At 55.5% G+C, this 26,025-nt stretch overlaps 1 protein-coding gene across 5 annotated transcripts; it reads left to right on the top strand.

The window, feature by feature from the left end:
- Positions 1–666: 666 nt before the first annotated feature.
- On the top strand, positions 667–25,159 carry LOC140901397 (alpha-1,6-mannosyl-glycoprotein 4-beta-N-acetylglucosaminyltransferase-like). Of its 5 annotated transcripts, none has more exons than XM_073320177.1 (4): positions 1,970–2,440; positions 16,666–16,829; positions 17,448–17,595; positions 22,887–25,159. In XM_073320177.1, exons 1-4 carry the CDS (start codon positions 2,179–2,181, stop codon positions 24,029–24,031), a joined length of 1,719 nt encoding a protein of 572 aa, XP_073176278.1. In that variant the 5' UTR covers positions 1,970–2,178; the 3' UTR covers positions 24,032–25,159. The 5 variants fall into 5 exon arrangements, with proteins under 5 accessions (XP_073176283.1, XP_073176278.1, XP_073176279.1 ...); XM_073320178.1 differs by lacking the exon at positions 1,970–2,440 and adding an exon at positions 10,165–10,961; XM_073320182.1 differs by lacking the exons at positions 1,970–2,440; positions 17,448–17,595 and adding an exon at positions 667–686.
- The last annotated feature ends 866 nt before the right edge of the window (positions 25,160–26,025 follow it).

Below are 26,025 nucleotides of genomic sequence, written 5' to 3'. Positions count from 1 at the left end.
CAGTGGGCCTGCCGTTTGCTCTGCCCCTACCCACAGATTATAACCCGGGCTTTGTGACTCCTGCAGTCCATCGCGGCATTCACCCTCTGCTGAACCGTGCCCCAGGCTTTCGCAGTTCATTGAACACTGTTGCTAGCCCTGGCCGTGTGGAAGGAGGGCTGCCCCGGGCCAAGATGGCCACCTCGGGGCTCTTCTGTGGCCAGTGTGACCGAAGCCACCTGCTTCCCACAGGAAAGAAGCCCATTCTCCGGGTTCCACAGTTAAGAAATTCCAGGGAGGCAAATCTATGGCATGACCCTCCGGTCAGTCAGGGGGGCCCTGGCCGGGGCTCCTGAGGAGAGATGTTTCCAAGCCCCCGGGGTGGGGTCTCTCCGGGCCGTGAGGAGCAGATACAGCCCCGGGCAGACTACAACGTGCAGCTGTGAAGTACGTTCAGCTGCCACCCTGCACTGAAAGCGGAATCTCTCACACACGCACACACACACACACAAATACTGAATCCAGGAAGTCCCAACCCTCCCAGCGGCTGGGCAAGCGACTGCTCCAGTCCTGAGCACACTGTTCAAAGTCGGACGACCACGGGGACAGTGGCAGAGCCTTTCCGGGTGAGTCAAAGTTTCCAGCAGGAACAGGGCGAAACCGCTGCCCGGCGGTGACAAAACACCACTCCAGGGGCTGGCACTGGGGTGGGTTTAAGCAGCCAGCCACCCTTGCACTCTGATTTCCGGCCTTGGTGGGGACAGGGCAAGGTCACCGCTGAGCAGCCGTAGCTGCAGCGGGCGGGGGGGAGGAGGGGTTGTCGGTCTGCAACCCCACAGGGAAGGTGCTGCGGGGAGTGGGGAGGAGAGCTGGCGGCCCAGGGCCCCTCCGTTTGTCTAGGACTTGGTGGGTGACGGGCGGGGGGAGATTGTCCCCTGGCTTTTGTCTGAAGTGAGCCTCACTAGGTGGGAACGGGAAGCTGCCTCGTATTTGTGTTTGGCCTTTCGGGGGCAGAGTTTTTAAGCGCACTCAGGTCCCGTGTAGTGTAGGCACCAAACTCTGATTGTCCAAGGAGCAGCGCAGCAGGTGGATGTTGGCAACTCACTGGACAATTTGGCCCCAGTTGTGGTGCTGAGCCACCTTGAAAGTCTGTCCTTACAGGGGGCGGGCCAGGCATTGTGCCCCTGGCCCAGTGCTTGGAGCAGCCTGCCACAGGGAGGGGTGACAGCACGGCAAGGGGGTTATTTTCCTTATTTTCCTCACGGCGTCAGGTACGGGGTGTCGAGGGGTGACCCCGCCTGGCCGAAGCCCTAGTATAAACACTGTTAGACCAGTCTATGCTGAGTATACACACAGGCTACAGTGAGTATACACACAGGCTATACCGAGTATGCTAGGGGGACTGGAATAAGCTAGCCCATACACGCGGTTTGCTGGTCTCGGCTGTGTCTGCATGAGAAAGACTTTGCCCCTGGAGTGTACCAGCAAAGCACCCCTCCGGTGGAGCTGGCCTCTGAAGGCGAGGGAGCAGGGCAGCCATCCCAGGCTGGTTTCCAGCCCGTGTCACCGTCACACCCGCCTCAGCATTTTCAAGTCCCTGGGGGCCATCAGGGGAGGCTGGCCCCAGCTGAGCTCCTGGGAAGGCTGCTATCTTGGCTGACGCACCAGGGACTGAACCGGGGCCCTCCAGCGCCAGGAGCGTAGCCGGTAAGGCTATGTACACGCCACCGCTTACTGCGGTATAACCTGTGGCTCGGGGGGTGAATAGGCCACCGCCCCCCCGCCCCGAGCAACGCAAGTTACAGCTCCCTAAGCCAGTGCGACGTCGGCCGGCTGGAGTAAGGAAGTGACGGGCGAGCTCTCCCCCGTCCGCTTCGAGCCTGCAGTAGCAGCTGCATGGGTGTAAGCTCGGCCACGTGCCACCACCTCAGAACGGAGCTAAGGAGTCCAGCCTCCCTTGGCAGAGGCTATAGCAGCCTCGGTCCTGTGGATCAGCACCCAGGGGCACCCCCGTAACACACACTCACCCGTGGGTTCCCCTCCGCCCTGCTGGCAGCTGCCAGCCCAGGGCCAGATCCTGCTGGGGCAGTTACCCACTTAGCCTCGGCTTCCCCACAGCCACGCCTCGCCCCGGGGTCCCTCTCCTCCGGTCCAAGCTGTCCCTCTGCTGAGCAGGCCCTGGCCTTTGCTGGAGTGGGGATGGGACGGCCCAGACCCAGCTGCCTTGCACACAGAGCCCTCTCTCCCCCAGGACTAACCCGGAGAGTGGATCTGTGCACAGCAGCTGCAGTCAGATTCTCCTCCAATGTGAGCCGTGAGCCCCGGCTCGGGGTGGGGCTTGTGCAGGAGGAAAGCAGAGGCACCGGGCACAGGGAAGCGAAAGGGCGAACTAGGAGAATAACACGGGAGCTCCGGCGTTCGGCGGCTTCCTTCCCTGGGGGAGCCGGCTCAGCCAGACGAAGTAAGTCCTTTCCCTCCAGCTGTCCTCCTGGGGGGCTTTCCCGTGGGCACTAGCTAGGAGCCACATGCAGCCAGGCTGTGAAACCATCACCAAGGGAAAGGAAGCACTAGAGAAGGGAGTGGTTCTGGCCCTGCCCGGCCCCCCTGACCTGCTGCCGGGCACAGCCAGGAACATTTTGCCCCCCTTCCCCCCCCATTTTAAAACAGGCAGGTTCTTACAATAAAAAGTGAATAGGGGACCCCTGGAGCTGCTTAGGGCAGGTCTGTGCTACCGCTTAAGTCGATCTAACTTACCTCGCCCAGGGATGTGAAGCGCCCCCCTCCCCCAGCAATGCAAGTTTCACGCCAGAGTAATTATGCCGATGGGAGACTGGCTGCAGCTGCGCCAGGGAGGGTCGACTGGCCGTTCGTTGGCTCATGCCTCGCGCCGGCCCTGCTGCCAGGGCTTTGACATGGTTTCCCCACTGAGCCATGTGGGGCAAAGCATGGTGCAGCCAAGCCCTGGGTTGGCTGGGGGAGGCTCAGGCAGCAGCAGGGAGATGCTGACGGCGTAACAGTCCTACGCCCCAAGCACCCATCATCCCCTTCCGTGGCGACGCCCGTGGGTGATCTCCCCCCTCAGCCCGCCAGGGAGCAGGGCAATCCCCCCTCCCTGCTCCTCTGTACGCCCACCTGGGGAGGAGACGCAGGAGCCAGGCCTCGCAGCACACTCAGCCCTGAGGGAGCAACGCAGCCCTGACCATGCAGCCCTGGCTGGTCTTTAATGACATCTTTCAGGGGGGCCGGAGTGGGGCAACGGCCAGCCCTGTGCACCTGCCCCCTCTCTCCTCGCTTGGGGCCTGGGCTTGGGAGAGGTTGATGCTGCGCCATCCCGCGGCTTGATGGCTGACTCAGACCCTGATCTGACCTGCAGTCAACTCTTGGTTATAAGACAGGTTTCAGAGGAGCAGCCGTGTTAGTCTGTATCCGCAAAAAGAACAGGAGGACGTGTGGCACATTAGAGACTAACCAATGTATTTGAGCATCAGCTTTCGTGAGCTACAGCTCGCTTCATCGGATGCATTCAGTGGATGAAGTGAGCTGTAGCTCACGAAAGCTGATGCTCCAATAAATTGGTTCGTCTCTAAGGTGCCAAACGTCCTCCTTTTCTTTTTGGTTATAAGAGAGGCACCACCAGCCATTTACAAGCTGCTCAGCGTGGAGGGAGGGGATTGGTCGGGTTCTACCCCCCAATCATTCCCCTGGTCCCTTGTTGCCCTGGCACAGGCCTATTTCCCTGTGTCTTTCAAGGTGTGTTTCTTTCCCCTGTTGCCGTGAAAGAGCCACACACGCACACAACAGGACCAGGGGACAGTCTAGGACAACAAGGGGTGAAAACTGAGGCAGACTTGACCCAGAGGGTTGCTAAAAAACCCTTCGGACAGAGCACTCTTTGGGTCAGAGGCATGATTGGTGACACCCAGGTACATGGTGTCCCTTTACATTAGCTGAGCCCGCCCGCCCTTCCCATTTTGGGAGTGAACACCCCAACCTTTGCTCTCCCCTGCCCCCCATGGAGGGGGCCCCTGCCTAATCCCACTGCCTCACGCTCCTCCCCCATCCCAGCTGTTAATCACAGTGCGATTCTCTCGCCAGCACCGCTGTCTCCTGCATCCCCCTCTGTTAGGCCGGAAGCTCTTCAGGGCAGGGAGCGTCTGTACTCTGTGACTTGCCGAACTCCCACGCTTTCATCACGAGTCCCCTGTCATGCCAGGCCCCTTGGGAGAGCGTCAGCAGCAGGAATTGAACTGGTGGCCTCCAGCTCTAAACCTAGGAGTTGCTGCTAAGAATCCGGCTGTGGGCTCTGGCTGTACACACCCCACCTAGCAAGGGCTACGGGTTACACGCACAATATTTGGCGGTGTTCTTAACGCCTCAGCTCATGAGGTCGTGTGATTAGGAGGGTGATAGGGTGGGACTCTCCACTCTGGCACCTCCTGCCAGCTGTCGTGGGAATTAGCACTTCTCGCCAGGCTTCCCCCTTCTGGCGGTGCCTCACCACCGTCACTTCTGCGCTGGGACCCCCGTCACTCCCAGGACCGCGACGTTCTCTTCAGTGACACAGTCCTCCGGCTGTGCTGTATTCTGTGCTCCCCCTTTTCGGGGGAATGTCACAGTCCCTTAGTCCAGCCACTTCCTCAGTGGCAAGTGAGGGTGCGGGGGGGACCCGGGCCCACCCACTACTCTGGGTCCCATCCCAGGGACCCTGTAGATGGCTGCTGCTTGCAGCACCCCCTCCAACTCCAGTAGATTTCCCTGGGCCACTTCCCTGTGGCCTCTTTGCCCTTGTCTCAGGGCCTCGGCCTCAGCCTACAGCCTGCCAGGAGCTGCCTTGAGCTCCCTACGTCTCTCCCTGCAACACTGCTCTATCTAGGGTGCTTGCTCCCTTCAGCCTGCCAGGCAGTCTATCCTCCTCAGGCTCCAGGGAGTGACTGAAGCTGCCCTGTGTTCAGCAGCCCTTCTTATATGGGCCAGCCTGGCCCTGATTGGCTACTCTTCGCAGCCCTTCTCTGATTGGCCACCTCCTGCACAGCCTCCCAAGGGCTCTATTAACCCCTTAGAGCCCAGTGTGGGGCAAGCGCCCCATCACAGAGACTCTCAGCTTCTCCTTTCAAAGAAAAGTAAGTTTCTAGCCCTCCCAGTTGTGTTGATAAGGCCCCAAAAGGTGACCCCTGAACCCAAAAGCACCTAAAACATATCAGGCTGGATCTAAAAATCCTGTGGTTTTTTTTTTTAAGCCAAGCTCACCATTTTTCTGGGGACGTGGCTCGTAGTTTTGAAGGCTTGGGGCTAACACCGCACTAACAATGGGAGCCAGGGGCTGCCTTCTCTTCCGGTGTGCACACTCGCTCGAGGCCCGACAAGAAGTACCGATGCTGGGGTTAGGCCGTGCCTGCCCCATTGACATCACTCCCAGGCGCTATTCATGTCTAACATAGAATCATAGACTCATAGAATATCAGGGTTGGAAGGGACCTCAGGAGGTCATCTAGTCCAACCCCCTGCTCAAAGCAGGACCAACTCCCCAGATCCCTAAATGGCCCCCTCAAGGATTGAACTCACAACCCTGGGTTTAGCAGGCCAATGCTCAAACCACTGAGCTATCCCTCCCCCCCTCCTGCACCCCAACCCCAGGGTTAGGGTGCAGGAGGGGGGGAGGGGTGCAGGGGGGAGGGACAGCTCAGTGCAGTTAGGGGTGCAGGGGATAGTTAGGGGTGCAGGCTCTGTGAAGGGGCTCAGGGTTGGGGAGGGGGTTGGGGTGCATGAGGGGGTGTGGGCTCTGCAAGGGAGTTTGGGTGCAGGGGGGGCCCAGGACTGGAGCAGGGGGTTGGGGTGCGGGAGGGGGTTCGGGGTGCATGCTCCAGGAGGGAGCCTGCCTTAGCCCCGCTGCGCGCCGCTGGTGAAGGAAGGCAGGAGCTGCTCAGTTTGCCGGGAACTGAGCCCCATCCGGCCTGACTTCCTGCTCTGCTCTGGTGCAGCAGCCTCCTTTACAAAGGCAGCAAGGAAGTGGGAGGGAGCAGAGTCTGTGGGATTTCCTCCTGCTCGCTGTGGGGGTGGCAGCCGCAGCCAGCTCGAGGTACGTTACCGGCTGGGAGCCCTGGCAAATACCCACCTGCAATTCCCTCCCAAGCCCTGCTGCCCCAGAAATCCTCCTGCTTACCTGCTTCCCCAGCCCCTCTGCAGTGGTGCTTACTCCTAGCCCTGGCATGCAAGGCCCCAGGCAGCCCCACTCCTGCCTTTCTCTAGCTCCACACTTCTCTCCACCCATCCGGCATGATGGCCCCAGGCTCGTCCCAGCTCACCCTGGCATCAGCACCTCTTCCCTGACCTGCTCTCAGGTGCCTTCTGCCTCTCAAATGCCCTTTCCCTGTAAGCCCTTCTCTTCTGCTGCCCCCTGCCAAAAGACAGGAAATGATCCGTCATCTGACTGTCTCCAAGCTAACCTTCCTGTCCCATCCTTTGGTATTTTCTCGTCTTTCATCCGTGCATTGCCTATTCAAAGAGTGAGTTCCTTGTCGAAGGGTCCTTGTCTCCATCCCTGTCTGTTGAGTGCCTGGGACTCCGCACTAATCATGGGAGCCAGGGGATGCCTTCTCTTCCGGCCTGCACACACCGCTCGCTGCTGTGGCCCGCTCCTGCACGAGCCTTGCTAGCTGCGGTGCTCTTCCACTGCTGAACTCTCCGCTTCCCCTGGGAGGTGGAGCAGGCTGCATCGGATGGATGGATAGGGAAGCCTGAGGCAGAGAGGTTAGGGGGACTCGCTCAAGGCTCGATAACCATCCCCGAGGCCTTTGCTTATTACAGACCATCTGGCTGCTAGCACAACCCTGCGCAAGGGAGCGGCTCTCATGGTGGCCTTACTCCCTTGTCCCCCCTGCTGATTGCTGGTGGATCAGGTCTCTTCATCAGACTGGTCGTGTTTAAGACCCACATTCTCACAGGTAGGTATGCGCCCAAATCCTATTGCTTTCAATGGGATTTCGGTGCCTAAATACTTTTGAGAATGTGGGCCTAAAGGTCTCCACTGCGACAGGAGAGGTGGACACGAGTCTTGCTGCGGGTTACGCTGTTTTATCTCTGGTGTCCCCTCCCCACGCAGCCTCGCCAGCTAGGGAATCGGTTCCTCGCAGCCAGTTTGCTGGGCGTGGGCCCAGCGCGTGTGAACAGCACAGCAGATCCGTGAAAGCAGACGCAGCCGTCTAGAAATGGGAAAAAACCCAACACTAATGCCACATTCTGGCTGCCCAGTGAGCATCCCAGTAAGCTAAGAAGGGAGGAAGTTAGGGTTCCAACACTGAAAGGTTACCTCAGCCATTCCATGCACCCAGGAGAATTTATTGTTTTGGGAGACATACAGGATTTGACAGCATGTTTGCGGGGGGAGGGATAGCTCAGAGGTTTGAGCATTGGCCTGCTAAACCCAGGCTTGTGAGTTCAATCCTTGAGGGGGCCATTTAGGGATCTGGGGCAAAAATTGGGGATCGGTCCTGCTTTGAGCAGGGGGTTGGACTAGATGACCTCCTGAGGGCCCTTCCAACCCTGATATTCTATGAGTCTATGAAGTCCCCGCAGGCTCTGGTGACACCCTGTCACGTTTGTCTGCTCCGGTAAACGGCTCGGTACGCCTGGCGCTCGCCACGTCACCTGTCCACTCCCCAGGTGCTGGGTACCGTTAGCGGGCAGGCACCTGGCCAGAGGGCTCAGCGGACACAGGATTCTCTTTGAGAGCCAGGTCCTACCCGTTGATCTGCATCGGAACCAGGCCTCCCGAAGGGTGTTTGTGTAACCAGGCGGGCCAGGCCTGGCTGTCCTTGGTGCGGCAGGGAATCCCAGAGTCCGTTGCCCTGCATGCTGCCGGTGCTGCTCTGAATGCCCAGCTGCCAGGCACCCTGTCCCCTGCTGAGGCACTATGGGATAGCTGCCTGCGTTTCCCTGCAATGCGTCAATCCAAACGCAGCCAGGCAGCGTTGTAGGTCCAGGTGCACGGATTGAACCGACGCAGGGCTGAGCTGTGGGAAAGTGTCGGGCTCCTGTCGCCAGGCCGGCTGAGAGAGCTGCGGCCTGGTTACAAAAGCAAAGTGCGACGGAATGCTTGTCTACACAGGGAAATGGACTGGCCTAGCCCTAGGGGAAAAATTATTCTGTTATAGATGGGCGGGTCAGTTTCCCTGTGTCGTCAAGCCCTTGTAGTGCACAAGTGCCGTATGCACAAAGACTCAATTGTGGAGTTAATGACCCAGCAACGCTCATTAGCTATTGTGCTCATTTAAGCGCCTTAAAGCCCGGAAACGTCAGCTCACCCGTAAGCTGCACCAACAGGCTGCGTATGCAGTGGGAGTGACCCCTGGTGTGGGTTCTTGCCTTAGAGTTCTCAATCCATCCGCAAACCCTGTTGTGATAGGGGAGTTACGGATGCTTAGCAGCACTTTGTACCCTTCCAGAGCAGGCAAGTTGGCAGCCAAAGTCGATCTGAGGATCAGAAAAAATAACTTGGCCACACAAGATAATGCACCAAGCCAGGCCATTATAAGCTCCCGGCCTGGTCTCCGCGCTTTGTGCTGCGTCCCCCACCCTGCTCTCCCTGCTGCGTGTCTGCGATATGCACCAGGCCCGAATTTTAAAAGCAGGACATTTCAGGGCAACTGTATCTCCGGACTCCTTTGATCAAACGACCCCGGGGTGGCCCCACCGAGCTGAACTAGCCTCTGATCCGGCATTCCAGATTTCACTCTTCCTGTGCATTTCAGAGCACTTTGAAACGTTGCCTTTGCAAAGGAACGCTGCCCCAGCCTGCGTCGCTCAGCCTGCTCCTGCTGGCATGCTGGAGCTGTTGCACTCATGTGCACCCCTCGGACAACCAGACCCAAAGGCTCCTCACGGCTGACCCACGGGGTTTTGACAGCCAGCTGAGATGAGGGGCAGCGCAGCAATAGAAGCTGTGTGTGAGTACTCCCTCTAGGTTTCCCCTAGCTCTGGCAAAAAAAGGGTAGTCAGAACCAGCAGATTTTAAAACGAGATCACAGCGTGGGGGCGGAATCTCGAGAACCCCCGTACCAAATGCCCCCAATTTCCAGTGCTAACGCTCTCTGGGCTCACCGCTGGCCCAGCAGTTCTCTGGCCAGTTTGACAACGTGTGCGGATTTTAGTGCACTTAAAAAAATCGTCTCTCCACAGAAGGCTCGGTGCAACCTTACTGATGGTGCTGCAAGATCATCCCATAATAACATTACTGGCCCCCCCCTTTTACCAGAGTCTGTTGACCTCAAGTACCCCGTGACCTGGCTTCTCTTCGCCATGGTCTCAATCAGTAAAGCCCAAGCTAGGGCGGCTGCTTTGCGGGGCTGGATTCCAGAATTAGCCCAGAAATTCAGTGACCAAGGTGAGAAAATGAAGCCAGACCTTTTTATTTTAAATCCCCAAGTTAATCAGTAAGGCAACAATCAACTTGCATTGTGCTACTTCACTAGGGTGACCAGACAGCAAGGCTGAAAAATCGGGACAGGGGTTGGGGGTAAAAGGAGCCTATATAAGACAAAGCCCCCAATAGCGGGACTGTCCCTATACAATCGGGACCGCTGGTCACCCTAGAAGTCACCGAAATCAAGGTTACCACTGCCCTGAGTCACAGCTTTAACCCCTGGTACTCCCCAGTGGGACTTTGGGCGCTCTGCTAGACAACCAGGCAAAGCACTTGTGATCTATGCATGAGTGACCGAAGACTGTTCGGTCATGGAAGGGCCTGAGCCGCCTTACTCTTGGGCGCTGATGGAAGTTGTTTTCTTTGTTTTTAACAATTTATTTTGGAAGCGCTGACAATGTGACTTACAAATCCTTGCCGGGTAAATATCAGAAACAAAACAACCCTGACAGCAGTTAGTGGTTGTGGAAAGCAGGGGTGGCCAACCTGAGCCGGAGAAGGAGCCAGAATTTACCAATGTACGTTGCCAAAGAGCCACAGGAATACATCAGCAGCCCCCCATCCGCTCCCCCTCCTCCAGCCCTCAGTGCCTCCCACCGGCAGCCCTGCCAATCAGTGCCTCCCCCTCCCTCCCCACGCCTCCTGCAATCAGCTGTTTCATGTGTGCAGGGGGGGGGAGGAGGGGGAGGAGTGAGGGCATGGCAGGCTCAGGGGAAGGGGCAGGGGCCTTGGGGAAGGGAGTGAAGAGGGGGCAGGCAGGGGGTTGAGCAGTGAGCACCCCCCGGCCCATTGGAAAGCTAGCGTCTGGAGCTCCAGCCCCAGAGCCACCGGTTGGCCACCCCGGTGGAAAGAGACATTATGTAGGAATACAGGCAGTAGACCTCTCCAGAGAAGATGTGAAAATTGTTAAAAGGCCCAAGCCGAGCATTGTGTCTTGTGACCGCGGGGCTGCAGGGGTTGGAGGCACAGCATTGGTTGTGTGAGTTTAACTCTCCTGCTGTCGGTCAGGTTTCACATACCCGGACCTTTCTGTGTATTGTGAGCCCGACTTCAAAGTCTGCTGAAGTTTTTCCACTGACCTTAATGGGTCAGGCCCTAAATTCCCTAGATTATTTTTTTTTTTTTGTACATGCGTAAAAGGAAAAGTCCCTGGGCAAAACCCTAGTCCCACTAATGTCCATGGGCTTTTCGCCTCGGTCTGCAGTGGATGCAAGATTCATCCCTCATCGGCGGGGGTGAGACGCGCCCTCCAGGTTCTTTGTTGCAGAGAGCCTGGATGTGTGCAGAAGTCAATGGCAATGAAGAGGAGCCTGCTGAGTGGCTTTCGCTCGGGACTACTGCTAGCTATGGGGATCCGTTCTCACTGAAAGACATCAGTGGGACTAAAGGTGCCGGCCGTCATCAGGAGCCATTACTGGGCTGGAAATGGGAGCGTCTAAGCTGGGAAACCACTCCAGTGGCGAACCCAAATACCCAGAGGAACTGGTCCTTATGCATCCTGAAGCTCCTGCTTTCTCTTTGGGGCCTGAGATGTACTGTCTGGCTCCTGGAGGGTGTCTACAAGGTAATCAGAGATGTGGCGGCAGCAGAGGGGTGATGGTAGCAGAGGGGTGTCGGCAGACACAACCGGAGGGGTGACGGCAGTAGAGGGGTGACGGCAGACACAATCAGAAGGGTGACAGCAGACACAATCAGAAGGGTGACGGCAGTAGAGGGGTGATGGCAGACACAATCAGAAGGGTGACGGCAGACACAATCGGAGGGGTGACAGCAGCAGAGGGGTGATGGCAGACACAACCAGAGAGGTGACAGCACCAGAGGGGTGACGGCAGACACAGTCAGAGGGGTGACGGCACCAGAGGGGTGACGGCAGACACAACCGGAGGGGTGACGGCAGTAGAGGGGTGATGGCAGACACAATCAGAGGGGTGACGGCAGACACAATCGGAGGGGTGACAGCAGCAGAGGGGTGACAGCAGACACAACCGGAAAGGTGACAGCAGCAGAGGGGTGATGGCAGACACAACCAGAGGGGTGATGGCAGTAGAGGGGTGACAGCAGACACAATCAGAAGGGTGACGGCAGGCACAACCAGAGGGGTGACGGCAGTAGAGGGGTGACAGCAGACACAACCAGAGGGGTGACGGCAGGCACAATCAGAGGGGTGACAGCAGCAGTGGGGTGACGGCAGACACAACCGGAGGGGTGACAGCAGCAGAGGGGTGACAGCAGACACAACCGGAGGGGTGACAGCAGACGCAACCGGAGGGGTGACAGCAGACATACCCAAGCTAGCTTTGCACTAGCTCGCTCCAATAACAATAGCAGTGAAGTCGCAGCAGCACGTGCTGCACCAGTAACCATCCTCCCTGGGACCCTGGCTGTGGACTCAGCCCGTGCTGCCCCAGCTTCACAGCTGTCGGCACTCCTGCTAGTGAGAGCAAAGCTAGCTCGGGTCTGTGCACACTGGAAGAACTCTTGCAGTGGGAGCGCTGGGAGAGCTTTCCTTGGGTGTGTGTGTATTAAATAAAAATAGTCGCTAGGTCTTTCCCTCCGCAGATCCCAAAGCATTCCAGAAAGGAAGAGCAGGATCATTATCCCCATTTTACAGATGGGGACACTGAGGCACGGAGTGACGATATGATTTGCCCAGGGTCACCCAGCAGGCCAATGAATTTCTAGGAATTAATTAATAACTAGAACTAGGAATTAAACTCAGGTTTCCCCAAGTCTCAGTCCAGTGCTCTGGCCACTGCTGACACAAACAAGCCAATGAACTTTAAACCATCTGAGTAAAAATACCTTCCATTCCTGTCTCTACAGACTTCACTTCTTTGGTACCCATGATGTCACAACCCCGCCAACTCCTCCGTCACCTAGAATGTCTTCCAGGGTAGACCAGGCCAGAATTCCTAATGGTAAAACCCTGTCTCACTCCATCAAGGTCATCCTCTCCAACCTTCCTGTGCCTCGGTTTCTCCCCTGCCCCCACAGAGGATAGTCCTCCTGGGAGAGCTCATTCCCTAATGCTCTAAGTGCTATGGACTATTTCAGCCTGGCACTGGAGCAGATGCCAGCGGGCAGGGCTGAGAACATAATGCAAGAAGCTTTTCCTGCCCAGACCTTTCAATAATATATGAACATCGTGTAACATCATCACACTCCCTTTCATCAGTCCAGAGCTGTGAAGGAGGTAGAATCGGGGATCCTGGAGTGCAGGGAAGAGCCCCAGTTAGCCCTGCAGACCTCATCAAAGTCTCATTGTGTGTCCCCTAGCTAGGCCTGGCCCTCTAGGAGAGCGTGGTTTTGTTGATACAGGGAATTCCTTGGCGGGGTGGGGGTGGAGAGGGGATGTTTGTAAAAGAGGCTTGTTTGAGACACCTGGCTTGTTAGCTGGACCTGAATTTCAGGTTCCCATCCTCGTCTTTGTCCTGACTGTCTGCATGTTCCTGGCCTCCACTGGAAGGGAAGTTACTTGGCCAGAGAGCGGAAAGCAAGGCAGGTTTGATACTCCTTCCTCTTGCATGCAGACGTCCTGGTGCAATGTCTGGGTTCCGTAACCAGAGGACAGCCTGTGGATCAAGGGAGGCCAGGAATTGCAAACTGCCCTCCAGATATGGGATTGGGCAGGCTTCCACCACAGGAGTTATCGTCTGCAACGCTGCCCACACAGTCCCTGCGTGGAGAGGAAACCAGGGCAGAGGCAGTTTGTGGAGCCTGGCCCAGGATCTGTGATTAAGTGGACAAGGAGGCAGGTGCGGCAGCTGACTCCTGAATTTACTTAGTGCATTGGACTCTTTCCCACCGCCGCGTCCTCTCTGTGAGAACGTCGTTTTCAGCACTTTGTCAGTGTGTGGTAACGGGCCAGCTGCGTTCTTGTGCAGGAGTGCGTGAGCAAAGGGGTGTTGAGAGCTCCGCTGTGGGGTCGCACCTCGGTCCACAGGAGTGGGATCCCTCCCCTGAATATGGGCAGCCGGTTGTTTCCTGTCTGAAAACAGGGTGCCAGTCAACCGGAGATGTCATGGTTGGTTTCCTCTGGCACAGCTCTCCAGTCAGGCTTAAAAGGACTGGCATCTTGTTAAAGGTCTCGATTCTTCTCCAGTGAGTAGCTGAACTTAAGGCCAATATTTGTGAAATGGGGCAGCTATTGTGGGCACCAGCTTTGAGTCCCCTTGACCTGATTTCCAGAGGTGCGGAGCACCCGCAGATCATGGACTAGTGGGGCAGTTACAGGCGATGTAGGCAGGGGAGGTGCTTGGAGTTCTGTCTTTTGGGCCATTCTGCAAGAACCGGATGAGACTCTCTTGCACTTAAGTCCTGTGCTGGGGTGGGCACCTGTATGGACTTTCAAGCCCAGCATTTTGTGAGGCCCTGGTATCCTTTTTGCAGTTATCGCGGGATTGCAATAACATCACTATAGGTCCCCCAGGCCTCCAGCTCTGGAGAGCTCCCCTCTCATTGCAGGAGTCCTGGGCTGGAGGTAGGACCCCGACGACTGAGCCAACCATGTCTTATAAACTTGCACCCCCAGATCAGCTCAAAGCAGTGGGATCAACACCCACCTCCCCTCCCCTCCTGCTCTCCCCACACACGTATACCAGTTTCCCTTCTCCCCTGCCCATCCTACTGGGTAGATCTGGACAGCATGATTCAGGATTAGTGGTAATTCTCTGCCCTTATTTTTCAGAACTGAACATTCACGTCTGCAGAGACTGGCACAGGGAATCTTCTCCCTCTGAGATGCCCTCAAAAAATTGCCCTTTCCCAAGATGGCAGCTTTCTCCCATTGCTCTCAACCATATTGCCTCCAAGGCAGGCCATAGACAGAGGACAATGGCAGACAGTGGCTGTTTTGGCAACGGGCAGTTTTTAGTGAGTTGTTTTAAAGACATCCCACCTTGATTTAAGAAATTGTCAATGATGAGGAATCCACCACGACCCGTTGGTAAATTGTTCCGATGGTTAATTGCTGTCATGGTTAACAATTTACACGTTTTCTGCAGTCTGAAATCCTACATATTTCTTTTCAAAAGCTACCCTTTGCACCGGATCTGCTCAGGATTCATCTCCCTGCCAATTTTTGCCTAGATAGACAATGACTAAGCTGAGGGGGGGAAAAAAAACAACCAAACCTGATGCCAAATGCTAACTTTCTAAAGGCCCACTTTTAAATCCGTTTCCACTCCTAAACTACTAGATTGATTTGTAAATTCTTTCAGAATTTGGCTTACGCTCCGAGTGAGTGCTGTAATTTTAGAGGGTTGATGCTGTGTTCTCTGGACATAATGAACAAGCTGAGTCCTTGCTTTAAGAACACAATTCACTCAGCTTTAACTATGGACGCCATGACGGGCGCTTCCAGAACTCTTTAGATAGGTGTCACAGCATGCCTGGCCCCTTTAAGGGGAGATGGACCCAGTCCACCTGGGACTAATAAGTCCGCAGGCTGTGGGGCCAGGGCATCAGGTGATAGCTTGAAAAGCATCTGGTCTTTATAAAGGCCAGCAAGAGCTCGGTGCAGAGTGGCTGGTACCCTGATGCTGGCAGGAATTGCTGTGGTCAGGGAAAGAACCCAGCTGGCTCCCTGGTTCACAGGGTGGGAGCGACAGCTGCAGGAAGTAGAAAGGGCTGTAATGTGTTTCGAGGGCATCTGCATCATTGCCAGAACAATTCCATAACATTTATAATAAGTGACTTAGCCAGTGTTGACTGGGGGCCCTGCCCATCCTCCCAAGGCAAAAGGGAAGCTAGAGAGGACTAATAAACCCTCCTGCTACCCACTAGCACATGACTGGGGTCAGGGCAAAACTTCTGTGGGCAGGTTCGTCCGTAATTGCTCCTTAGGGGATTTCTTGCACCTTCCTCTGTCGGAGCCGGTGGTAGGAGCGCCAGGAGCCCGGGCTGGCTGGATTCATGTACTGAGCAGTTTGGGGTTCCTATTTACTGGTGGCCATCAAGTGTTGTGAGCAAGACCCCGCCATTCATATCCTTTAACCCCCGGAGACTGGGTCCAGCACCTGGTGCGTCCAAGCGCTCGTACCTGGGCTGGAATTTGAAGCCAGCTCAAGTGGTCAGAGGGGAGCTGAGACGCACTGGAACAGGCCCTGGGCTCCGCGTAGCGTGCGTGACAGGGAACAAAACTCAGTCTACTCTTGTGCAGCTGCCTCTCCTCGGCCCGAACCTGCCCGAGCTTTTCATGCCAGACTCCTGCTGCAGGTCGCAGGCTGCACCTGAGGGTGCTGGGTGCTGATAGCACAAGTCACCCCCCGGCTCTGAAATTCCAGGTATCACTTGAGAAGAGAGCCAAGGGACGACAAAAGCCAGATCATCAAAGGCTTTAGAGTGCAAAACAAACATTGCGTAGGGCACCTGGGAAGCCAGGAGGTCAGAGCCACCCCAGGGTGTGCTCCTTTCACCCGTGTCTGCAGGCATGTTCTGCAGTAGCTGATGTTTCCTCGTGACCTTCAGGTGCAGCCCCCTAGACAAGTCGCTTTACTTATCTGGCGGAGCCCAGGAGCGGCTGTGCACCGTACACATGGATCTGTGCCTGCAGATCTTCCAGCGCTCAGGGCCGTGATCGGATCTGGCGGTGGAACTGCCCCAGAGCTCTCATGGACCAGGGTTTGTGGGACATCTCACCATTGGAGTTGTGGGGGGGAGGAGAGAGAGCCTCCCCCTTCAAATATGCTCTAGACCAGTGGGTGAGGCACCCATCTGCCCTGAGTGCTGTTTATATGCTCAGGTACTTGACAGCCCTCCTCCCCCAGCCCAAGGAGGCAGTCAAGTATTCGCCTCCGATGAAGTGAGCTGTAGCACGATGCTCAAAATGGTTCGTCTCTGAGGTGCCACAAGTCCTCTTGTTCTTTTTGCGGATACAGACTAACACGGCTGCCCCTCTGAAACCAAGTATTCGCCTGTCCATTTGACAAATTAGTCAAGGGAGCTCATGTCAGGTGGCAGAACTGAATATGGCAGATCTGAAGTTTATCCAGGAATTCAGCCTGTTTGTGGCGGTTTCTTCCTGGCCCCTGCAGAGCCAGCAAACACCCCCAGCTCCCCGCCGGGCCCCTCGCCCTCAGAGCTGGCCTGTGCCACGCAGCTCCAGGCTCGTCACGGGAGCTGGTGAGAGCCGCTTGGGACCCCGGCTCTCTGCACCATGAGAGCCGAGGCGCTGGCTGGCTGCTCGGCAGCCCTCCCTGCCCTGCTCCCCGAGCAGGCCGCGCTGCTCCGAACCGTGCCCCTCATGCGCTCTCACCTCTCCCCCGAAGGAGCCCGGCTGAAACTGGCAACGCCCCCAGGAGCCAGCCCCTGCCCGCGGAGCCCAGCTGCCATGAGATGCTTCCCAAAGCGCTTGCTCGCCACTGCCCTGATGCTCCTGGCTCTGCTCCTGTTCTTCAGCACCCGCCTGCAGTGCCCGGAGGACCCACTGGTGGTGAGTACCAGGCTGGGCTGGGCGGAGACTTCGCCTCTGCCTGCCCCTCTGCTCCCAAACTGCTGTGCCAGCATCCCTTCCCCTCCCCTGCCCCAGGGCTGCCCTCCCCTCACTCTGGGGTCTGGGCTCCCCTGGCCCTGCCCCAGGCTGCCCCGCATCCCTTCCCTGTCCCGCCCCTTGCCCTGCCTCACAGACTGCCCCACATCCCCAGCCCCCACTCTGGGTCTGGGCTCCCCTGGCCCTGCCCCAGGCTGCCCCGCATCCCTTCCCTGTCCCTCCCCTTGCCCTGCCCCATGGGCTTTCCCGCATCCCCTCCCCTCACTCTGGGGTCCACACTCCCCTCTCCTAACCCCACCTCCTGTCCCTGAATTGGGGGCTTCATGGCCTCTCCTCCCTTGCCGCACTCAGGTGGAGAAGTCTGAGCAGGGGGAGGGCATGACTGGCGGGTGGGCGATGGCGCAGGGCTGCTAGGGGGTGCTGATCTCCAGCTCTAGCCCTCCTGAGCAAAGGGGGCTCTGGGCTGGAATGGACGCCCCGTGGCGGACGAGATGTATCTGCCACTGGCCTGCCTTGGGGTGTGCTAACGGCAGCTAACGCTGGCTCTGCTCCGGCTCCCAGAAGGAGGTGAAACGCTGGGCCCAGGAAACAGTTCTGCAGCCACTCCAACCCGACGGGAACCTGCGCAGCTCCCAGGAGCTGTGGAACGCCTCTGCCTCCAGGAACGTCTCCTATCTCTACCTCGCCGGCTCCCCCCCCTCCAGGAAGAGTGAGTATCCCAGGACCGGCCTGCTTTAGCCTCCAGCGTTCTCTGCCAGCCGCTGGATCTGGAGAGAGACGGTCCAGAGCTGTGGTTATCAACGTTTTTGATACCAGGGGGTCTGACTTGCTGCCTTCCTAAACTATGTCAGGGAGATCTCGGGGACTGGCGAGAAACGCTGGGTTAGAGGCACCGCCATAGCAGAGTGGCTGCTGGGAAGCAGGCTGACCGATTTCTGTAACTGGCGCAGATGCAGACCGGGGGATATCTGGCTTGGCAGCAGCACAGCTGAGAAGGATCTGGGAGCTGTGGTGGATCACAACCTCCGCATGAGTCAGCGATGCCATGCTGTTGCAAAACAAGCAGATGCAATTTTAGGTTGCATTGAGAGAGAATACCGCTCTACTCGGCACTGGTTAGGCCTCAGCTGGAGTTCGGAGTCCAGTTTTGGTCACCGATGTCTAGAAAGGATGTAGAGAAACTGGAAAGGATCCAGAGGCGAGTGACAAAGATGATCAGAGGGATAGATCCCAAGCCCTACGAGCAAAGGCTGAAGGAACTGGCTATGTTTAGTTTGGAAAAGAGGAGATTAAGGGGGGACATGATAGCGGTTTCAGATACTTGAAAGGCTGCCATAAAAAAGATGGAGAAAGGTTGTTCTCTCTGGCCACAGAGGGCAGGACAAGAGGCGATGGGATCAAACTACAGCAGAGCAGATTTAGATTAAACCTCAGGAAAAACTTCCTAACGGTCAGAACAGCAGGACAATGGGACAGACGCCTCCGGAGCTTGTGGAAGCTCCTTCACTGGAGGCTTTCAGAAGGAGGCTGGAGCCGTCTGTCTGGGATGGGTTAGACACCACAAGTCCTGCATCGTGGCAGGGGGCTGGACCCTTGTGGTCCCTTCTAAATCTGTGTTCTATGAGTCTGTGCCTGTGTTCGGGTGCTGGGCTTGGCTGGCTTGCCCGTGGCGAGGCTCGCCCGTTTGAGAGGTCTGGGAGCGGTTACTCAGAAGAATGGTGTGGGCTTTACCTGAGTTAACATCCTAGTGAAGACAAGGCAGGTTGTAGCTGTCACGTTAGTCTGCAGGTCAAGTTAAAGGCTAGGCTCCCCCATAGCCTCTATCTGTTATCTCCTCTGAAAGCTACAAGCTGCCACACCCTCACGAGGTTCTAGCAAACACACAGCTGAGTCTCTCCAGAGCGGCGGGAGACATTTATCACTGAGGAGCTATTCACGCCCACGGGAGAGAGCCCAAAACAGAAACAGTGGGCTGTGGCTTTCCCTCTGCTGCAAATGGGAGCATGTGACCCCCTGCCCCCGGGGCCGAGACAAACCACAGGGCAGACTCACGTAGGGTGCAAAAGTCCACCAGAGTGTAATGAGGCATTTCCCCACCCTGCCAAAGTCTCACTGGGACTCACAGGCCTGTGAATTATTGCTTTGCTTTACTGCTTTACTTCCAAAAACAAACTCCATGATCCTGCGCCCGGCCCACCTTCTGCCCCCTAGAGCTCTGACACCCAGTCAGCCGTCTCTGCAGAGGCTCTGGGCTGATCCTTTCCTTAGGAAGCAAAAGATAAAAGGTCTGTTCTCCTCTTTGGACAGCCAGCCACCTGCTGAGCTGTCCACTTCCCTTTTTAACTGCCCATTTGTTCATTACCTGGCAGCGATGCAGGCCTGAGTGGGCCCACAGCAGCCCTATAACCCTTGCCGGCTCAGTGTGGGGTTAGTGTCCCCCATCCCAGCCAGGAAGGGAGTTTCCCCTTGGCATAGATGGCATGACACTGTCACTCAATGGGCAAAAAGATCTGGCACAAGACATACAGATTCCTTCTAGCTCTGTTTGTGCAACTCTTGGTACCCCACTCCTGCTCAGCCTTAGGGAAGGGGACCGGCAGAAGAGAGAGGAGACCCTGTCCTGACTTGTGTGTTCATAGAGGGTTTTCTGGGGGCAGTCAAATTCTCACTTGCAACAGTTTGGAGGTGCAGTGGAAGTGGTTGGGTCATCTGGGGTCAGGAGAGATGGCAGCTATTCCACTCTGATTAAACAACACAGGCTTGGAGCTTTTCACTGAGAAAGATTAGGTAGGACACAAAGGGGAAATTAACAAGAGAACATGATGAATAAGCTAAGGGCTGGTACACACACACACACACAGTTCTCCTGAAATTACCAGCATCATTAAACAATTCACATTTACCATTGTGCTAGCTGCTACACAAAGAATTTGTAAGATATGCTTCCTGACTCCTAGAGCCTACCATTGAAATACACAAGACAGACACAAAGTTGGGGAAAGGAAGTGTCATCCGTCCCCCCCGTTTTACAGTCAGGGAACTGAAGCCTGGAGAAATGAAGGGTCAGATTTTCAAGACCTCTCAGCACACTGGGCAATGAGCATTTTGTAAAGATCTGGCTCTTATTGAGGTGCCTAAATAGAAGCTGAGCTTTGTTGAGAACGTGCTCCTAAGTGACACGTCCAACATAGCGCAGGAAATGTGTGTCACAGCCAGGAACGAATCCAAATCTCCTGAGTTCCAGCCAAGTGCTGTCGCTCTCAAGACCCACAAGAAAGAGGACCCCAAAAATGCCCCCATGGCTGAACAGAGTAAAAGGGGTGGGGGGAGACAAGGACACGTCTTTTAAAAATTGGAAGTCAAATCCTACCGAGGAAAATGGAAAGGAGCATGAACTCTGGCCAGTCCAGTGTAAAAGTCTAGTTAGGCAGCCCAAAAATAATTTGAAGAGCAACTAGCAAAAGACACAAAAACTAACAGCACCTTTTAAAAGTACATCAGGAGCAGGAAGCTGCCAAACAAGCTGTGGGGCCACTGGACCATCGAGGTGCTAAAGGAGCACTCAAGGCAGATAAGGCCATTGCAGGGAAGCTAAATGAATTCTTTAAAATGGTCTTCAGTGCTGAGGATGTGAGGGAGGTTCGCAAACCTGAGCCATTCTTTTTAGGTGACAAATTTGAGGAACTGTCCCAGATTGGGGTGTCAATCGAGGCGGTTTTGGAACAAATTGATAAACTAAACAGTAATAAGTCACCAGGGCCAGATGGGATTCACCCAAGAGTTCTGGAGGAACGCAAATGTGAAATTGCAGAACTACTAACTGTAGTCTGTAACCTCTCATTTAAATCAGCCTCTGCACCAGATGACTGGAAGATAGCTAATGTAACGCCGATTTATTTTAATTTTTTTTAACAAGGCTGCAGAGGCAATCCTGGCAATTACAGATTGGTAAGCCTAACTTCAGTACCAGGCAAATTGGTTAGAACTATAGTAAAGAACAGAATTACCAGATACATAGATGAACATTATTTGTTTGGTAAGAATCAACACAGCTTTTATAAAGGGAAATCATGCCTCACCAATCTATTAGAATTCTTTGACGGGATCAACAAATATGTGGACAAGGGTGATCCAGTACTTAGATTTTCAGAAAGCCTTTGACAAAGTCCCTCACCAAAGGCTTGTAAGCAAAGTAAGCAGTCATGGCATAAGGGGGAAGATTCTCCCATAAATCAGTAACTGGTTAAAAGATAGGAAACAAAGGGCAGGAATAAATTATCAGTTTTCAGAATGGAGAAAGGCATATAGCAGGGTCCCCCAAGGATCTGAACAGGGACCAATGTGGTTCAACATATTCATAAATGATCTGGAAAAAGGGGTAAACAGTGAGGTGGCAAAGTCTGACACAGAATTACTCAAGATAGTTAAGTCCACAGCAGACTAACTGGGTGACTAGGCAACAAAATAGCAGATGAAATTCAATGTTTATAAATGCAAATTAATGGACATTAGAAAGCGTAATCCCAACTATACATACAAAATGGGATCTAATTTTGCTGTTACCACTCAAGGAAGAGATCTTGGAGTCATTGTGGAGAGTTCTCTGAAAACATCCACTCAGTGTGCAGCAGCAGTCAAAAAAGCGAACAGAACGTTAGGAACCATACACCAGAAAATATCATGCCACTATATAAAGCCATTGTACACCCACACCTTGAATACTGCATGCAGTTCTGGTCACTCCATCTCAAAAAAGATATATTAGAATTGGAAAAAGTACAGAGAAGGGCAACAAAAACGATTGGGGTGTGGAACAGCTTCCAGATGAGAGATTAAGAAGACTGGCTGTTTAGCTTAGAAACGAGACGGCTAAGGGGGGATATGATAGAGGTGTGTAAAATCATGACTGGTGTGGAGAAAGTGACTAAAGAAGTGTAATGTACCCTTTCACATAACACAAGATCACCTGGTGACATCAATCGGCAGCAGGTTTAAAACAAACAAAAGGAAGTATTTCTTCACGCAACACACAGTCAACCTGTGGGAATCATTGCCAGGGGATGGCGTGAAGGCCAAAAGTATAATTGGGAACAAAAAAGAATTAGGAAAGTTCAATGGCTATTAACATGCTCTGGGTGTCCCTAATGCAACCCCATGCTCTGGGTGTCCCTCAACCTCTCACTGCCTGAAGCTGGGACTGGGCAGCAGGGGATGGATCACTCGATAATTGCCCTGTTCTGTTAACTCCCTCTGAAGCACCTGGCACCAGCAATTGTCGAAAGACAGGCTACGGGGCTAGATGGACCATCACTCTGACCCGGGATGGCCGTTCTTATGTCATTCAGACCTTCTGTAGGCTGCTCGCCTGTCCCCTCACAGCCCAGGCAGGAGGGACCCTACCCCCAGACCCTACCCTCAGGCCCTTTTCTTCGGGCTTCGGCTTTATTTCTGCCACACAGTGCTAATGCAGCACATCAATCATCTCTGCCCCTAACCCGGAGTCTCCTGCAGGGACCTGCCTATTTCCTACAAGTTCCTACTCTACAGACTACTTGCCTGGGGGTCAGACCCTGCCCCAGCGCCTCACACAGGAGCCAACTTGCTTCCCGTAGCTCTCCTGCTGGACCCAGGCCTTCCTTCCCTCCTCTTCCCAGTTGAGCCATGCTGGCTTCGATAATGACCGGATCCCTAGTGGATCTATCTCAGGTGGGATGTAGCCGATCCATCATCTGTAAGGCTCGGCACAACTCCCCACAAAGGCCCAGCCACCCTCTGAGACAGTCCTAGAGGCTACAGTACAGGGCGTCAGCCTGTGCTGAAACACAAGGACCTGCTATTGGCTTCAGATGAAACCAGCTAGGCTCGCACCCTCATGGGGATTTAGGTGCCCAACTCTCCTGGATTTCAAAGGGAGTTAGGCACCTAAATACCATGAAGGTCTGGGCCTTCCTGACGTGTCAGCGGTGCTCATGTCTGTCCTTTCATCTCTCCGCGTTTCAGAGTTCCTCACTGTGGGGCTGTCGTCCGTCAAGCGGAAGCGAGGAAACTACCTCCTGGAGACGCTGAAGTCCATCTTCAGTCAGTCAACCCAGGAGGAGCTGGAGGGGATGGTGGTGGTGGTGCACCTGGCTGACCCGGACTCGGCGTGGAACACCCAGGTGGTGATGGACATTACCGCAAGATTCACTCCCCACCTCCTCCGGGGCCAGCTGCTGGTTATCCATGCCCCTCCGGAGTGCTACCCGCCCCTGGAAGGCCTGAAGAGGAACTACAATGACGCCGAGGATCGAGTGCGGTTCAGATCCAAGCAGAACGTGGACTATGCTTATCTCCTCAGCTTCGCTGCCAACCTTTCCTCCTACTACCTCATGATTGAGGACGACGTGGAGTGCTCCAAGTCCTTCTTCACGGCCATCAGGAAGGCAGTGGCATCCCAGGAAGGCTCCTACTGGGTCATGCTGGAGTTCTCCAAGCTGGGCTACATTGGCAAACTCTACCACTCCAGCGACCTGCCCCAGCTGGCCCAGTTCCTGCTGCTGTTCTACCAGGAAATGCCGTGTGACTGGCTGCTGGGGCACTTCCGCCTGCTGCTCACCCAGAAGAAGGTGATTCGCTTCAAGCCATCCCTCTTCCAGCACATGGGCCTGTATTCCTCCTTCCAAGGGACAGTCAACCAGCTGAAAGACGATGACTTCGAGGCAGATTCCTTGGACCTGCCTGACAACCCCCCGGCTGTGATGTTCACGGACATGGACACCTTTGAGGCCTACCTGCCCAGCAAGGCCTACAGCACGATGCCGGAGTACTTCTGGGGGAAAGCCCCAGCTGCCGGCAGCCACTTCACCATCGTGTTCCACCAGCCTGCCCGTATCTCACGGCTCCAGGTCCACACCGGCTCCAAGGAGCGCCACAGCGACTATCTCCGCGCGGGGGCCGTGGAGCTGGGCAGCCAGCGGCAGGGGAACGGCAAGGGCTGTGCTCTGTACACCCACGTCGGAGCCTTTGAGAAGGGACACTTTGAATGGAGGGGCTTGGAGAACAGCACGGCGGCCGCCGCGGAGTGCGTGCGGATCCTCGTGACGGAGAGTCAGAGCGAATGGCTGATCATCCGCAGCATCAGCATCTGGACCACACCAAACAGCTAACGGGGGTGCAGGGACAGACGCGCTGCTGGTGACCTGCAGGGCAGGGAGCTGGCCTCCCTTCTCAGGGGCGAGCGAGCGGTTTGGGGGTGTCTGGTGCAATGAGGGGCCATGGAGGGTGGTGGCTCTGCCCCCCTCCCCCGGCAATGGCACCCTGCAAGGGAGGCACAGTCAGGGCCGAGTGAGGAAGGAAGATGGGGCAGTGAGGGTCAGGGCAGAGGCACGGCAGGACCCTGGTAGCGTGGCAGGATGGTGCATGAGGGCAAGAAATGGGAGCTAAGGCAGCACATTGATACTCAGGGCAGCCTATGTCGTTGGGCACTAACTGCCAGGTATCGGCGAGCCTGGCCCCACAGAGCTGACTGACTCCTCTGAACTGCTTCCCGTGGGGGCCGTGCAGTCAGAACCAGGCCCAGGTAGGGTGTCCCGCTGGGCCAGACCCCAGGAGCGAGACCTGGAATGGTGCTTGCAGCAGACCGCTGGGGCTCTGGAGAGGTCAGGAGAGCCAGCAGTGCCTGGCTCGGGACAGGTCTACCGGGGAGCTCTAGCCCAGACATGGGCAAAATCAACACCCCAGCGGGTGAGGTAGCTCCCAGCGGCCACGTGGGAAACCTTGGCTTAGGATCCTACTGCTCACAGCCGACCTGCTCTACCCATGACAGTTTAGAGCTGGGCGTCCAACCTCTCCAGCCTGACGGCCAAAATGCTGTACCCCGAATGCCAGGGGGCTACCCTCATGGTGAGAGGGGCAGGTTATTAATCACATTCATTACAGCAGTGCTAAGGAATCAACCAAAATCGGGGCCTGGTTGTGGTAGGTGCTGTACAAATACAGAGTAGCAGACAATCCCTGCCCTTAAGTGCTTACAATCTAACCAGACAAGACAGCCTCCTTGCCAGCCCCCTCCTCACTCCTGACTTCTTCACAAACCAAACTGAGACGCTAGAAGCAGGGCCTTGTGTGGCCCCTGGCACCATGGGGCCAAATGCAAGGGCAAGAACTCCTCCGTTCTGTGGCAGTGTTCATCTAGTGTATCCACGGTTAGGCTCAAGCCTTAGACAATCGCAAGATTGGCTTTAAAGTCATGAGATTTTTACAAACTTAATAAATATTTGGTTCTTTTCACTGGCCTTCTGGTGTCTGAGCTTTTAGGGTCACGTTTTTAAACTTTTCTCCACCACCGGTGGCGGGGTAGGGGAAAGAACCCTTAATATTTGTTTGAGGTGCAAGCTGAGATTCTCTTATATTCACTTGACTTCAGGAGCTAGACCTTATAAAGAGTATCAGACATCATGACACAATAGAATCGTGGGAATTGGCAACACTGGGTATTCCCAGGACACACCCTTCTTTGCCAGTCCCAAGCACACACAGCTGGCTCCCTGGGCCTTGGCTTCTGTGCTGCTCCATAGACAACCGAGAGGCCAGCCTGCACTTCTGGCCTGCTCCTCCACTCCTTGCCTATATGCTAAACTGAAGCCTGGCAACCCAAACTCGCAGCCAGCTCTCAGAGGCATGTCTACACTGCAGTGTAAGCCGGGGTTAGTGGGACTTGAGTCCATGGACCTTGCGTTTGGGAGTGTCCATACCCTAGGTTTACAATTTCAGGACACAGGCCCCAGCGTCCACACTGCAGTACTGAAACCGGAGTCAAACCACCCTATCTCAGGCTTCCTAGCGCTGTCGCCAATGTGGCCGCTTTAGCTCCTGGTGCAGTGTGGGAAAACGTGACTGTCCGCCCTGCACGCGGCAGGAAGCTGTTATGGCCCATCGAGTTCCCAACACCTCCTGCCAAGCCGTCTTTTGGGTCTGCACGTTCCCAGCAATCAGAGCCAGCAACCGGGAGGAGTCCCCGGTTGAAGAGCTTCTCTTGCTTGTGCTTTCACTCCTGTTTCAGCAAACGGGCAGAGCATCTCTGAGACACTGGTGGGCAGGGGCATGTGTGGGAATTTCAATTTGACCGCTTTTGGAGGGGCAAGTTGAATACATATACACA

Source organism: Lepidochelys kempii, chromosome 21, assembly GCF_965140265.1.
Source record: "Lepidochelys kempii isolate rLepKem1 chromosome 21, rLepKem1.hap2, whole genome shotgun sequence".
In the NCBI taxonomy this organism is placed as follows: domain Eukaryota; kingdom Metazoa; phylum Chordata; order Testudines; family Cheloniidae; genus Lepidochelys; species Lepidochelys kempii.
Note: the sequence above shows the minus strand (reverse complement) of the source record. Positions and strands in the feature narration are given on the sequence as shown.